The 14,918-nt window shown below is 40.5% G+C and overlaps 1 protein-coding gene across 2 annotated transcripts in view; it reads left to right on the plus strand.

Annotated features, from left to right (window-relative positions):
- LOC111862032 overlaps positions 1 to 11,350 on the plus strand; it is a 12,286-nt gene extending 936 nt beyond the window's left edge. The window contains exons 1-6 of one of the 2 annotated variants that reach the window (XM_023847088.2): positions 2,162 to 2,190; positions 4,754 to 4,861; positions 6,039 to 6,165; positions 7,171 to 7,262; positions 8,540 to 8,690; positions 10,470 to 11,350. In XM_023847088.2, coding sequence (XP_023702856.1) covers positions 4,769 to 4,861; positions 6,039 to 6,165; positions 7,171 to 7,262; positions 8,540 to 8,690; positions 10,470 to 10,588 — 582 coding nt within the window. In that variant the 5' untranslated portion in view covers positions 2,162 to 2,190; positions 4,754 to 4,768 and the 3' untranslated portion in view covers positions 10,589 to 11,350. Of the gene's footprint in view, positions 1 to 2,161; positions 2,191 to 4,753; positions 4,862 to 6,038; positions 6,166 to 7,170; positions 7,263 to 8,539; positions 8,691 to 10,469 lie in introns of those variants that run through there. The other variant, XM_023847087.2, reaches the window with a different exon arrangement.
- Positions 11,351 to 14,918: the final 3,568 nt, after the last annotated feature.

The raw sequence follows: 14,918 nt of genomic DNA on the forward strand, positions 1-14,918 counted from the left end.
GTGCTTCCAATGGACATAAGAAGCTGCCTAATTGATCATCTCATAATGTTGAAAGTTCATTTCGAAAAGTACTCTTGCAGTGATTTTGATAAATTTAATTGGATTAAAAATCCATTCGAAAATGCTACTGGGCCATCATCTCTGAAGGTAAATGAGCAAGAACAACTCATCGATCTCACTAGTGATACTTCATTAAAGAGTAAATTTAAGGAATTGTCTTTGTTGGAGTTCTGGATACATATTGGCAAGGAATTGTCAACTTTGAGCCAAGAGGCATTGAAGATCCTGATTCCTTTCGCAACAACTTACTTATGCGAGACGGGCTTTTCTGCTTTGGCAGCTGTAAATTCAAAGTATCGTTCAAGGCTAAATATTGCTAAAGAAGTTAGAGTGGCCATTTCTGATATTACACCACGTTTTGATAAACGTTGTTCTCAAAAGCAGGCCCATCCATCACACTGAACTTTGACATTTAAATGTTTGATTTTCTTTGAAGAAAAAATTAAACATTTGTTAGTTAAATATCGTTTCATTTCAATAGATATTTTGGTTAATTGCAAGTGTTGAAACTAATTTCTATTGTAGGCCTAATATTGTGATACTTTAATTTTGACTAAAAAACTGCTAAATAGTATGTAGAGAAAAACAAAATAAACTGAATAAAACATAAAACTTACCATGACTTCTATTTTGATAAAAAAAAGAAGCTGGGGTCCTGAGAGTATTTTCTCTTGTCAAGGGGGGCTCAGAGGTAAAAAGTTTGAGAACCACTGCTGTAGAGTATTTATATAAGCTTTGTGTAGTGGGACAGGGTGCTGAGAAGAATATGCGAACAAAAGAAGATTGTAATGGCAAGAGGTAGTAGAAAATCGTGCAATAAGGAGCTTCATAACTTGTACTCTTCGCCATATATAATTAGAATGATCAAGTAAAGTAGGATGAAGTGGGCAGGGCGTGTTGCACACATGGGGGTGAAGGGGAATGCATGTAGAATTTTGGTGAGAAAGCCGGAAGAAAGGCGATCACCAGGAAGACCGAGACGTAGGTAGCAGGATAATATTAAAATGGATTTCAGAGGTAGAGGGATATGGACTGGATTTATCTGGCTCAGGATAGGAACCAGTGGAGGGCTCTTGTTTACACGGAAGGTCACGGGTTCAATTCCCGATGAAGTCATAGGATTTTTCAGTTGGCCTGATCCTTCCAGCCGCACTGTGGCCCTGGGCTCGACTCGGCCTATAATAGAAATGAGTACCAAGAATTTTCCTGGGTTTAAAGGGCGGCTGGTGCATAAGGCTGACCAATTTGACTGTCTAGAAACTGTTTGAGCCACGACGTCTCACAACCCTATGGGCCTCCACTCCCATTACAGGGATAGCTTTACCTTTTTACAACAAGAGTGGTCTTGAGCTATGTGAGCCGTCTAGGGGAGAGGAGTCAAATAGGCATCTGTAGCCTCCTGTATTCAGGGCAAAAAAATGAATAAAGGAAGGAAACATACCAAATATTAATAACAAAGCACTTTATTCTTCTGTCCCGAATACTTTGGGGTGACCAGTAAAAATAATTTTAAATGGGTTAAACGGAAGTTTGTACGCATATTTTCCGGTCTCCCCCCCCAAAAAGAGAACTGCCATTCCCTGCGCCCTTGAAAAAATGCTGGCGTCGCCCAAAACATGAGCCAACCTGGAAAGAATGTGAGCTCCATATTGTTACTCCCCGTATCTGTAGGGGGTCCGTTGGCCCCCCCCCCTTCTGCTGCGAGATAAAAAGCTGCGGGATGTGTAACATGAGTACTCCTGGAACATCCAAAATTCTAGTGGCTACTGGCTCACATACTTGCCTAGCATCCAGAAGGCCCCAGCTTCAAACTCAGTCGTCGCTACTGATTTCAAAATAAAAATACTGTCACGTGTTTCCTAGGTAAGGCGACAATAATTCACGTGGGTTTCCGGATTTGAGCGCACCATGTCGAATCCTATGGTCTCGTCCGCTGTCATGCAACGAATCCACTGTTGTCCTTTCATCTCCGGCGAAACGCGTTTGTTGCTTAAGGTATTCATAGACAACGGCCCACTATTGTTGCGTTTCCATAGAAGTATACCTTCCGGATTCCCGTCAATCGACACGCTCGACACAGTACGAATAGAGCCATCTCCCGAAATATCGTGTGTATCAAATCTGCCTTAGGTAAGAAACAGTGGCCTAATTAACTTTCGTATTGCCTTTGTAATTCTGTATTTCAGCATCCTTTTGCACAACTTTAATTAACGTCTATGTATTGAGTCCGTCAATACTGCAACAATCATTAAAATATTCATTATTTAACACTAACACAACATGTTTCGGGCACAGACGGCCATCCTCAGGTATCTCAATGAGTCCAAACTTTTACCCTTTTTTTATTGCTAGTGGGGTGGGACTAAGTCCCTTTTATTGCGGCCACTTCTGGCCTGCTGTACCAGCCCCAGATGATAGGTGAGGGTGATTGTGGAGAAATTGGTGGAATGAAGATTGGCAGGGGAAACCGAAGTACTCGGAGAAAACCTGCCCCATCGCCACTTTGTCCACCACAAATCCCACTTGACTAGATCCGGGATCGAACCAGGGCCGCCGCGGTGAGATACACTGGTTTGGTGCGCGTCAAAATTGCGTGTTACCGTCCACTTAAAATAATGTAAATAATTACTTAAAATTACTTTAATTTTTGTAATTTTAATGAATTTTATGTAACTATTTACGTTATTTTAAGTGGACTGCAACGCGCAATTTTGACGCGCACCAAAGCAGTGTAACAGTTTGGACGCATTGAGGCACCTGAGGATGGCCGTCTGTGGCCGAAACATGTGTTAGTGTTAAATGTTGAATATTTTAATGATTGTTGCGTTATTTACGGACTTAATACATAGACGTTAATTCGTATTGACCGTCAGAGTATAGTGTCTCGTTTCCATCACTACGTCGCGTTAGATGGATTCCAATGGCGTTTGGAATTCCGAGTCTATAAAAATGAGTAAAATTCTTTAACTGAAGTCCAGATTGAACTTCACCAAAAAAGGTAGCCAAAGAAAAAATCCGTGACATATAGATCGCACTCGTTAAATTTCAGCCTCTGTTTTTAAATAGTTTGGACATATTGAATTATTTCTGACTCCGTTCAGTGTGATATTGTGTTAATATGTAAACATTACATAACGAAATCATGCAAGCAACAAGCAGAGGTCATAAAAAATCATGAGAACGCAAATATTGGCGACATCGGAAGTATTGAAGCCCGACACAGAAAATATATAGGGCGTAACCTTGACGGCCGTCAAGCATACGACCATTGAAGTGACGATGAAGCCGTTGTAGCATGAGCTACAGGAGTTAACGACATGGTCTGCTGTGCCAAACCTAGACTGACAGAGGCCTTGTATCTATTGTACATACGCTGTACCTGAGTTGCTGTGCAACTGTAAATATTATGTATCTACAAGGAGCCGGACTCCTGACAAGTGACTGTCTTGAACGCCGACATGTAAAACTGTAAATATATGGTCGTATTTACACCATGCAAGAATCGTTGAGCAACAGAAATCTGTAAAGCAGTGTTTTCTTTGTGGTCTCAACCCGTCTGGAGGCGCGGTAGAATATCCCAACCCTGACCCTGCGAGTCGTAGGAGGCGACGAAAAAAGAAGTCTCAAATCTGATACAGTAAAATATCACGAGTCTCAAGGGACTCTGACACGAGAAAGACTGCGCTGGAAAGGGCCAGCAGCATATACAAATGACAGATCCGTCCTCTCGTCAGAGAGGGCGCCTCACAAAAGCAAGACCGTAGCTGTGAAACAGTAATGAATATCTGGTCACGAGCCCCAGGAGGGTGTTCGACACCAAGACTTACTGACCGACCGACTGACCGACCGTCAGTCGCATTGTGACTTTGATTTTGACTTTGACAGGAGTAATAGTAGAGGGAGTACAGCAGAGTATACAGCAGTAGTTGAGAGTAGCCTCGGAATTGGCAGCTGCAGAATTGGCAAGAAAGGAATTAGAAGATTTCCCGTTTGATTTGAAGTTACAGTGAAAATGTGTTTAAAAAAATCCTGATAGTGAAAACTTTGCAGAGAAATAGCCATTGTTGAGACCTGTAACCAAGCAACGACTAGCGAAAGCAGACTTAGAAGACGTATTGTGAGGTATTGTAAATTGTTTGTGATTAAGAGAGGTAAACGAGTGTGTTAATAAATCCAACCATCCAATTCAGAATCCGTTAGTATTGGTCACGGCGCTACATGCATGACAATATAGATGGCGTGTACTATCTATCTGGACCGCGGTAAATAACAGACCCCTCCTCTCAGAGAAGGCGCCCCACGTCGACAAAACCGCACCTACCTGGCTGTTAAAAATTTGTTCTTGGGCCTGAAATGGGGCTTTACACCAGTACTGACTAGTCAACTGATCATCGCCGTAACGTGATTTTGACTTCGACTTTGACTTGAAGAGTTAGTCGTGAGTTGGTAGACAACCGGCAAGGACGTAAACACAAAAGCAGAAGAATCTTCATTGTTGGGGATCTTTACTTAGCAACGCCCAGCGAGGACTTAATGTGGGCTGTAGTACAGTAGAGTGTGTAGACCCGTGAAACCATTATACGTGTAGTTAACTAGAGTCCAATACATCCAATTATCAATCCAAACCCCATGTCTATTCACTAACGCGTGACAATATTGAAATTGATTAAATTTAAAAATCGTTTACTTTCAGAACGTGTCGTTCAAAATGGGTTGGTCTCCTGTGCAGCAAGATTTCCACTGCTGCTTCTGCAAATGCAGCTTGAAGAATGCAACAGTTACACTGGGTTGTATTGAAATGGTAAGAAAATCGCGTGTTTGTACCATACATACATTTCAACATAAAGGGACAGTTTCCTTCGGCGGAATCAAGGCAGGCAAACGGGCCGCGCCATAGCTCAAGCGGTTAGTCGCTGGCTTCCCACCGCGGCGGCCCGGGTTCGATCCCGGGTCTGGTCAAGTGGGATTTGTGGTGGACAAAGTGGCGCTGGGACAGGTTTTCTCCGAGTACTTCGGTTTCCCCTGCCAATCTTCATTCCACCAATCCACAGTCACCCTCACCTATCATCTGGGGCTGATACAATAGGCTAGAAGTGGCCTCAGTCCCACCCTACTAGCAATAAAAGAAGGGCTGGCAAACGCACTCAGGTTTCCGGTGACTCTCGCGGTCCCACAACACGTAGATGCCCTCAGGTACAACCCTACCGAAGCTACTTTGGCGCCCATTTAATTAACTTTAAACAGAGCCTAAGGGAATGTGAAGAAAACAAATTAAAATACCTGAGTACTGCATGTCTGAACATTTTTTTTAGAATATGTCGTACCTTGAGAAGCTTAACCAGTTTGTCCAACGTGATTTCCGGTATGGAAAATTCAGTTTCCATCATATTTTTGTATATAGTAATGTTGTATAGCAGTATCCACCTACATTATTTTATCACTATATATATATATATATGTGTGTGTGTGTGTGTGTGTGTCTTCAGTGCAGCGTTCTGTTCTGTTCCTGGTTTAATGACTCCAATTTCATATATTCCTCCCACTACTACGCGACATGTTTCGGTCTCACAAGGACCATCGTCAGGTGTGTATGTTACACACAAACTGTTACACTGCTGGCAAACTGTTTATGCGGAACGTATTAAATTCTTTCTTCACTACTTGCACGAAACTAATTATTTTTATTCTGCTCGAAATTTAAAAATTTAAACAGTTAAAAATTAAAATGTTGTATGTTGTGGAGCCTCTCTTAATGTCACATTCTTGTTTGTTTGTTGATTGTGTGTGCCTGATACGTCTTGGTACTTGTGGTTGCGTGACTGCAGAGTCCACACTTAAGATCATTTATAAATGTTGAAAACTTAAATACATAAATTATTCTCGTGTTCTGATTACCCTGAACCACCTTGAGGCAAAGTTCAAAACGCCTCTTTTCATGCCAGTGTTATATGCTGATTGTTTTATTGCACTTTTTCCAGATTGCAAGCATCGTCCAGTTGGCTTGGTTTACTTTGTGTCTAGTGGAGTTTGATGATATTGACTATTATTGCTGGTTCGGCGAGAGACACCTCTCTTGGTTATTAGTGGGTCATCGCGATTTGGTCGGTAAGAACGCCTGCATCATTCGTTTCCTTTATTACTTTCTCTGAATCACTGTGGCAATCCATTGCTGCTGCTACTACCCCCACCACCACCACCACTACTGATACTGTTACTGCCACAACTACTGCCACAACTACTGCTATTACTACTGTTACTACCATTACTTATTTGTACTTTCGTGTACATTGTGCCCCAAATTCGTACTTATTCCTACTATCAGTAATACCAATGTGACGGACGTGCGAACTTGTGTGGTGGTAGCGACACTGGTCCCGCTTAGTGTAGCGTTCCGAGATTGTGTGCAGTAAGTGACGTTTGAAAAATAAGCGACTTTTGTATCTTTTGGGGGAGCGGGTAAATGTAAGACGAGGGCATTAGATTTTTCGCTTTACCTAATCCTTCCAGCCGCGCTATGGCCCTGGAGTCTGCTCAGCCTCTTAACAGAAATGACTACCAGGAATCTTCCTGGGGGATAAAAGGCGGCCGGCGCGTAAGGCTGACAACCTCACAGCCATCTGTGAGTCGATTGTCTAGAAAATGTGGGAACCTGAACATTTCACAAGCCTATGGCCTGCTACAGGGATGCCTTTACCTTTTACCTTGACATTAAAATGAAATGCATAATGATGGCTGCATGAAATCTGTATTTGTTGATAACTCATGAACAACTAGCATTAAGAATGTGAAATTTGGTTCGTAGGTAGATCGCACACATGACAACAAATTCTGAATTAAATGTCGTTTCTAAGTCAGACAATTAAAAAGGAGTTCTTATTGTTTGTTTTGTTTATTTGTTGGCTATCGCAGCTTATTATTCTACCTTGAAAATGGAAGCAGTGCTCTGCTCGGAAACATCAGTAAATTTCTGCCGGACTATACGATATCACATGCTAAAGGGAAGTGCTGTGCAAAGTTTCCCCATGAGAGCCTCAGATCTCACGTTATTATTGTTGTTTTATTATTATTATTATTATTATTATTATTATTATTATTATTATTATTTTACAGATGTCATAGACATCAACATCAACATCGCTCTGGTTTCCCAAGCTGCCGTTCTCGCGATCTGTTGCTTTCTGCTGCTCTTTGGAGTATATATTGTGAGTACAAAGGAATGCCTATGCCAAAAACAAATGAAACCTACCTGCCCGTGTGATAATACTCGTAGTTGCTAGCAGGAGTGTCATAATTTGAGTTTCATCCTAACTTGTCAAAGGGCCGAAAATAAACTTATAAATTTGAATAGGAACTTAAGTAACTGAATACTCCAGGCAGCAAAGTCCACCTACAGGCGCCAGCAGTCTCTCAGCTGACCCAAGAAATTCCCCGGCTTTCATGGAATCCAAAGTCTCGTTACAGATTTCACAGAGTTTATTCCTGGTTCCCATCCCTAGCCAGATGAGTCCAGTCCATATCCACATATTCCACCATCCTAAATATCACAGCGAGGTTTCATAACCACCATGGAACGTAAACAAATCCACATACTTCACATAGTGACCAAGAGTGAAAAATCTAGTATCGCTAATTTCATTCTTTTAAAGAACATTGGTTGTTGTGTAATATTTTTAACATTAATAATCACTGCATTTTCCCCACATAGTAAATTATATTTATATATTTCACATGATTCTTAGAATAAATACCGATTATTTCCCTAAAGATCATTATCTGAGTTGACCCTGTTATGGGGGCATGCAGTGTTTGTGTGTGTGTGTGTGTCATGCGCATGTCAAAATCTCTCTAAACAGAAGCAGGAGTCGACATTTTTCCACGATTTTGTTTTTGTTAATAAGTTTTGTCACTTGCATATACTTGATTTATTATTTTAGAATAAATGAAATTATTTCCGTGGAAGTAATTAAGAATTTTTAGATCCTAAGGGTTCTGACGATGTATAACACTCGCAGTTACTGGGTTTTTTAACTCTTTCCATCGTTCGGTATTCTAGAGACTAGAGAACACGACGTTTCGGAAACTGGATCTGTTTTCGCCCTCAGGTGAGCTGACCTCGATCTTTCTAAGGGACCCGACTGAGTAGGTGTCTGTCTTCCTTACCTGAGGAAGGAAACAGATCCATTTTCCGAAACGTCGTGTTTTCTAGTCTCTAGAATACCGGACGATGGGAAAGCTCCAAAAACCCAGTAATTCTGAGAACTTCTGCCTCCATATTTCCAGAAATATGACCGAAATAACTATTTCTTAAGGTGGTGAAATGTCCTTAAATGACCCTATATATATTTATATGATCATCTTATCACAGGATTAGTGAAGTAAGTAATAGGTTCAGAAGCTGTTAGCTGTTAAGATGGTATGACGGTTAGAAGGACATATAATCAATTATTGATGTCATAATTAGATTTTTATGTGCTTGCAGGAGAAACCTGTATTCATGATCCCTTACCTAATGATCTGTCAGCTAGGGATCTTCGTTCTAGTACTGGGAACCATCGCCATCGGCGTCAACAAACTCCTCGTAGATTTAGTCTCTGGCCTGATCATTATTTTGGGCGGTTTTGCACTTATGGGTAAGACGCACTGCCAACGGCATATATTTGTGTAAACAACGACCTTAGAATGTGGAGTGAGATAGTTATCGGTTGCAAAAATTATCCGTATGAAGGGTTTTACCCTCTGAGATATAACGCTCTGTTTCCTCCTAATTTGTGCTTTTTTCCTGCATGGCTTACGCTACGAACATGAATGTAGAGACTATATATTCCTCAGAAATTTTGGTTGATTTTAACCGGACTACACGGCGTTTTATCCCAGAAGACATAGCTCTTCGTAGTCACCGGTGTGAGGACCTCGGTACTAATAGCACACAGCCTGCTGAGTGGCAGTCTGAAAGTCCCCAGTGACCTCACTTCTGTTCCCATGTTCGCTAGAAAGTGATGTGCTTAGATTGATAATATTGCAACTTTCTATCACTGGCTTCAGCGATATTGCAAGAGGCATTATGGACGTTACGGAAACTCCGAACGAAGGCACTGACAGCAGTAGTTACTCACTCTTGTCTTGTTTCCTGAACATTTTAGGAGAAATTATCGGTAATCGACTTGTCATATCTTGACAACTAATTATGTCGGAATTATGTATTTAGGATCAGTGTTATTTACATAAGCCTTCCAGTACTGAATATGTGTTTAATTCAGTAAATGACTAATGCTTATAATTCTGATTACAAAATTGTACACCTAATCTGATTTGGCTTTATAATAATGCCACAAAAACTTCATAAGGTTGTGAGACGTCGAGGCTCCCACATTTTCTAGACTATCAGCTTACAGATGACGGTGAGGTTGCCCACCTTATGCGCCAACGGCCCTTTACCCCCCCCCTCGGAAGATTCCTGGTACTCATTTTTGTTATGGCGAGGGCACACCAAGGGAAATGGCAACCGCACTTTCCGAGAATTGTTATCAACCTGAATTGAACACATGTCCCTGAATGGAGCAGCGCAAATTGAGGAAACGGTAACGCAGTTTCCTGAATTTGTTCTGCTCCATTCAGTAACATGTTTTCAACTCAGGTTGATAACAATTCTCGGAAAGTGCGGTTGCGTTGCGGTTGCCAGTTTCCTTGGTGTGTCCTCGCACGCAGAAGCTGAGTCGACCGCAGGGCCATAGTGCTACTGGAAGGATTAGGTCCGATGAAAGATCAAATGAACTCATCGGGAATCAAACTCGCGACCTTCCCACTTGTAGCATAATGCCTGCAAGGAATGTGTATTAGCCGAATATATATCCATTTCTTACACATAACAGTTACTGAATCGAATTTTGACACCTATTGTATTTTATTGTATTGTATTGTATTGGAGAGGGTGGGTTTTCCCATGCACTTAGACCAACTGTTGGTCCATTGTGCGTCCCCCTATGATATTCTACCAGTCTCTATTCCCTACCGGTACTGGTGCGTGCCATCAGTCCCGACTCAGCCAGCGAGTTCGGCCTCTACTGGCTCAGCGGTATCTCGATGCTTCCCCCATCTACCAGAGGCGTTAGAGACTACTGTTGGGCGGGAAATGTCCTGAATTTGGCTCAGTGGTCCCCTTGGGACATGAGGTTCTTTTACGTGCCGTAAAGCTACGACACGGGACCCACGGCTTAAAGTCCCTCCCGGAGGACTTGTTCCCTGAAATTTTCCGCCCTTAAAAATTCCACGACCTCCGCAGGGTTTGAACCCGCGTACCTTGAGTCACGAGGTGGGAACGTTACACCTAGACTACGGAAGCCGCTATTTTGACACCTAACTGAAGTACCTTTTCTTTGAAGGTTTGAAGTGCTTGTATTTTCTCCTTTCAGTCATTGCTTTGTATCTGTGCCTCATCAAGTACAGTTATTATCGGAAGTTGTCAGAGAAACCCCGTCGATCAATGGCTCATATACGAGTACGTAGACGTCCTGAAAACACGGCAGTCTAACAAGAGGCACTCAACTAGAGACAAGGGTTCGCCCTTGGATTGTGTTCTTCACCCCAGTAAGGTCTGAAACTTTCTCCCATTTGCCGCAGCGCTACTTGATGCCATTCGGGATGGATGGGGGTATGAGACTGACAGCATGAGAAGAAATTATATTTACGCTGTAATATATTGTAACTTGTGGTTAACACCGTACGCTGTGTCGACATATTTATAAATGGTGCCCTGTATTCAAGAATTTGTAGTTTGTACCAGTGATAGTAAATGTTTAAGTGGAATGTATCGAAAGCGGACATGCCTCAAAATTATTTTAAAGATACCACAGATAAAACATACTGGAATATGCAGAATTTCCGAAGAGCTTTCTCATGAAAGGAATGGTTGAAGAAAATTTATGATAGGAAATGACGGTTTTTATTAATGATAATTCAAATTATACTTGCTTAATGTTTATTTATTGCTCCTTTAAGTTCTACATGCCGAATTTAATATGTTGTTAATACAGGAATAACAGCAAACAAACATCATCTTAATCACAGTGCAAGTGGTAGGAGGTGAAATCATAAACGTTGGACGGATTTTGGCTCTCTGTAGGAAACCTGCCCTTATTATAGTAAAGTAATTTAGTGCATATTTATTTCATGAAAATTTACATAAAATGGTATTGTAAACATTACTTTGACAAGTATTATATTCTGGGATGTGTCCCTGAGTAGTCCGATAGAAGTACACTGACGTTTCGTAGGAACGTGCAGCCTCCATTTTCAGGGTAGAACCAAGCAGTTAACAAAAAGTCAGTAGCAAGTGGGACTTTCTGTGGTTACTCAAACGTGAAGATAAAAGCAGTAAATTTGCCCTTATCTTCCGTGAACTTCTACCGGACTTCACGGTGTCTTCGACTTTGCTGCGAAAACCTTAAAACCAGCCCTGTTGATTTGAACCAGTCATCGCGCCATTTGTGCCCAATTAATTAAAATGGGGGAAATGAAAGTACTTTTGCTCATGGCCGCCGGCAAGGGGGGAAGGGAGGCATCTGGAAAAATAAAAAAAATTTAAAAAGAAGGAAATCTACCAAATATTAATCTATGTAAATAAAAACGTAAATGTTGGTTTCTTTCTTGAATGTCTTAGGACAAGCAGAAAAATTAGTTTTCGAACTACTTTAATCAAGTCTGTAAACAAATTTTCTGGTTGCGCCATGGTTTTCCTCGCTCTGAGTACCATAATAACTGGATATGCCAATGCATGTTGGAAGTATTGAGTTGACTCTGGCCATAGGCCCCTTGATATATTTTCTAAGTGCGTCACACATGTAAAGTAGAGGCGCTTATATATGTTACCGTAAACTCGTCGAAATATTTCAGTTTATGTTATTTAGTTTATCCTTAGGTCTCTTTGGCCGAGACCTTGACACACTGATCAACATGCTGTCAATAAAAGACACACATTATCAGCGTCATCACTAGTAATGGCCCAGGATTACTAATATGGCCTCAAGTTCATGTTCTAAATCACGTACATCTGCATGCTGTGTTGTTACATTCGGCTCACTGCACCAAATAAACCTGAACGGTTTTAAGCTTTGCAGACAATTGAAAATGTACCTTTACTTTTTTAACTTGTACTTAGAATAACAAGTTCCCCCATCTTAACAACTGTCAGTGCTGCCATCTTAGCAAAATAATTGTACAATCATGGGAGTCTGGATAGCTGAGTCTCTATAGCGACGGGCTACGGGTTTAATTCCCGACAGTGCAAGATTTTTCTCTTCACAGCATCCACACCAGGTCTGGGACCCACCCATCCTCCTATCTAATTGATACCGGGGGCTCTTTCCCCAGGGGACGTAAAGTGGGCCGGGCTTGGAGCTTACCATTCACCTCCGTCTAGTGCCGAGGTAAAGAATGGCGGAGCTATAACTCCACTCTCCCATAAGTCTTCATGGTGTAAAGGTGATTTAATTACCTTTGCCTTCACCATTATACCTATAAATTTTCTAATATCCTTGAGGGAAAATAACTTCATTGGCCCTGCCATTATTCTACCAAACCTGAAAACTTTGCTACTTATTCTAAATAATTCCAGGACATTTTTATTTCTATTTATTCTATTAAGGAATGACGGTCAGTGGTCGAGCTATATATCGAGCACCTCCCATATATCTTCATGGCATAGTGCTTAACTAATTAAGCACAGGGCAAGTTTTGACTTACTTTATGGGTACAGCCCTTCTTGAGAAACTAAGAGCCTTCAGCTAGCCAAGAGGCTCCCTGCCTTTTATGGAGCCCAAGTGTTCATTACCTTATACACTACATCACATCACCGAGAGAGCTGGCAAAGCCATAACGCTTTTCACTAATATTCCGAAGAAGTCCACTTTGAATCTTGGACTGGCCATCTGTTATCCTGACTGAGGTTCTTGGTTTTATCCAATCCTAGGCTGATACCAAGATAGTGCCTCTGTTATGCCGTGATCGTTATGTTCAAAATTTTTTCCAGTTCACCATTCATGTACTATATCATGTATCATTTGATAAGGCACCACCAAAATTTTTATGAGGGGCATCCAGTTTTCAAATTGGGGTGGGGGCATCACAAAATTTGGGAACAAACTCGCATTTAAACAGTTAAAGACAATTTTAGAAAAGTAGCTTTGGATTGATAATTAATATTCTGAGAACTTGCTTCTTCCCTTAAAAAATTTGTGGGGGGGGGGGGTTTGCAGATCCTAGCTTATTGCCCTTGCTGGTGCCCATCCTATCATCACAATATCTTATTTTCAACTTATTCTTAACAGCAGTGATACCATTATGTAATGTTTGGGAAGTACATGATTTCAATGTAGAGCTGTGTAGTTCAGGAATTCGCAACACTTATTTGTGAAGATATCTTGATGAGAAGGAGAACCTGTCTTTAAAATGTAGCATCTAGAAGACAGGAAGATGAGCTGGAATTAGTGCAGAATATAGACCTGCACTGTAAGTATTCTTCTTATTACTATATTTGTCAAATAAGAAGTTGAACTTGTTTTTACCCAAAGCAGACATTTTTTTAAATTAGGGTGCAGCTTAAAACACTCCATTGGATTCTCTAGATCCAGTAGAGTTATCTAGTTTGTTGTTACAGTAAATGTGTTGTACTAATCAGTGTTGGTGAGGCAAGTGGTCACCATAATTTAGACCCAAATCATATAATATGAGAAGGTACAAATATGATTGGATAATTGTGATTGAGAAGTAGGAGAGTGGAACTCATGAAAATGATGTACTTGTTGCGAAGTTGTTGACTGAAATAAGGAATAAGAGAGTTTTAGTAGCAACAAGTACAAATAGAGTGTTTTAAACCATAGATTGAGATTTTTAATTGGTATATTGTTTTATTATATAATTCTGTAATTTGTTTTATGTTCTTGTAGATTTATTTCAATTACAGATATATGTACATATCTGACATTTATTTTATGGTGGCTTGTCGCATATATATATATTATGTATATTATGAAATGTATGTTGTTTTGCTATAGCTTATGATACATGTAGTATATTCTGTGACAAGTTCTATATCTTGTGGTCTTGTATGAATGATCGATCTTTGAATGCAATAAATAAATGAAAATGAAAATATTTTTCATTTCAAGACCATGTAATTTTGGGAATGCTTCTTATATTCAGGCAAGTAGAGTAAGTTCACATTTTACTTGAAGCCACAATACAGCACTGAAATAAATTACTCCCTGTTGCATAAATTGAAACAAAGTGCACTAAGAAGAGGTATCCTCTATTCTGCAAGCTAAAATATGTTCTACAGCCTATGTATAGCTCAGCGGTTTTTTGCAGAAAATAACAGTGTGGTAGAGGTAATTAAGTATTCTCTCTGCAAGCTAAACAGTGCACCATAGACAAATCAGCAGTCAAGAGGCAAGGTAGATGGTGTGTAACTTTTTACAACAACTCTGATTGTGGGCAGATTTTTATTCAAATTTGGGAAACAAAGCAGCTTAACAATTTGGCTGATTTTCTGTGCACATCTTTAGAATGACTTGTTTCTTGCCCTTACATGTGATTGAAATAACAGGTGAAATCTAACATTTGAATGTAGTCCATTGGTTCTCAAAATTTTTAGTGTGATGCCTCCCTTTTAGTTTTCATCAAACCCTAATGCCCCTCCCCCAGTGTTTATTGAAGTAAATGTAACATGTTGCACTCACATTTATATTATTGTTTATGATCGACTGACTGGTAATTACTGCTATATCTAAACTGTAAGTAAACTGTTCAAATTTTTAAAATGAAAGTGTTGTACAGTGCTCCTTGTTTGGCCATGAATAATGCCT

The sequence above is a fragment of the Cryptotermes secundus genome, unplaced genomic scaffold (assembly GCF_002891405.2).
Source record: "Cryptotermes secundus unplaced genomic scaffold, Csec_1.0 scaffold181, whole genome shotgun sequence".
Classification (NCBI taxonomy): domain Eukaryota; kingdom Metazoa; phylum Arthropoda; class Insecta; order Blattodea; family Kalotermitidae; genus Cryptotermes; species Cryptotermes secundus.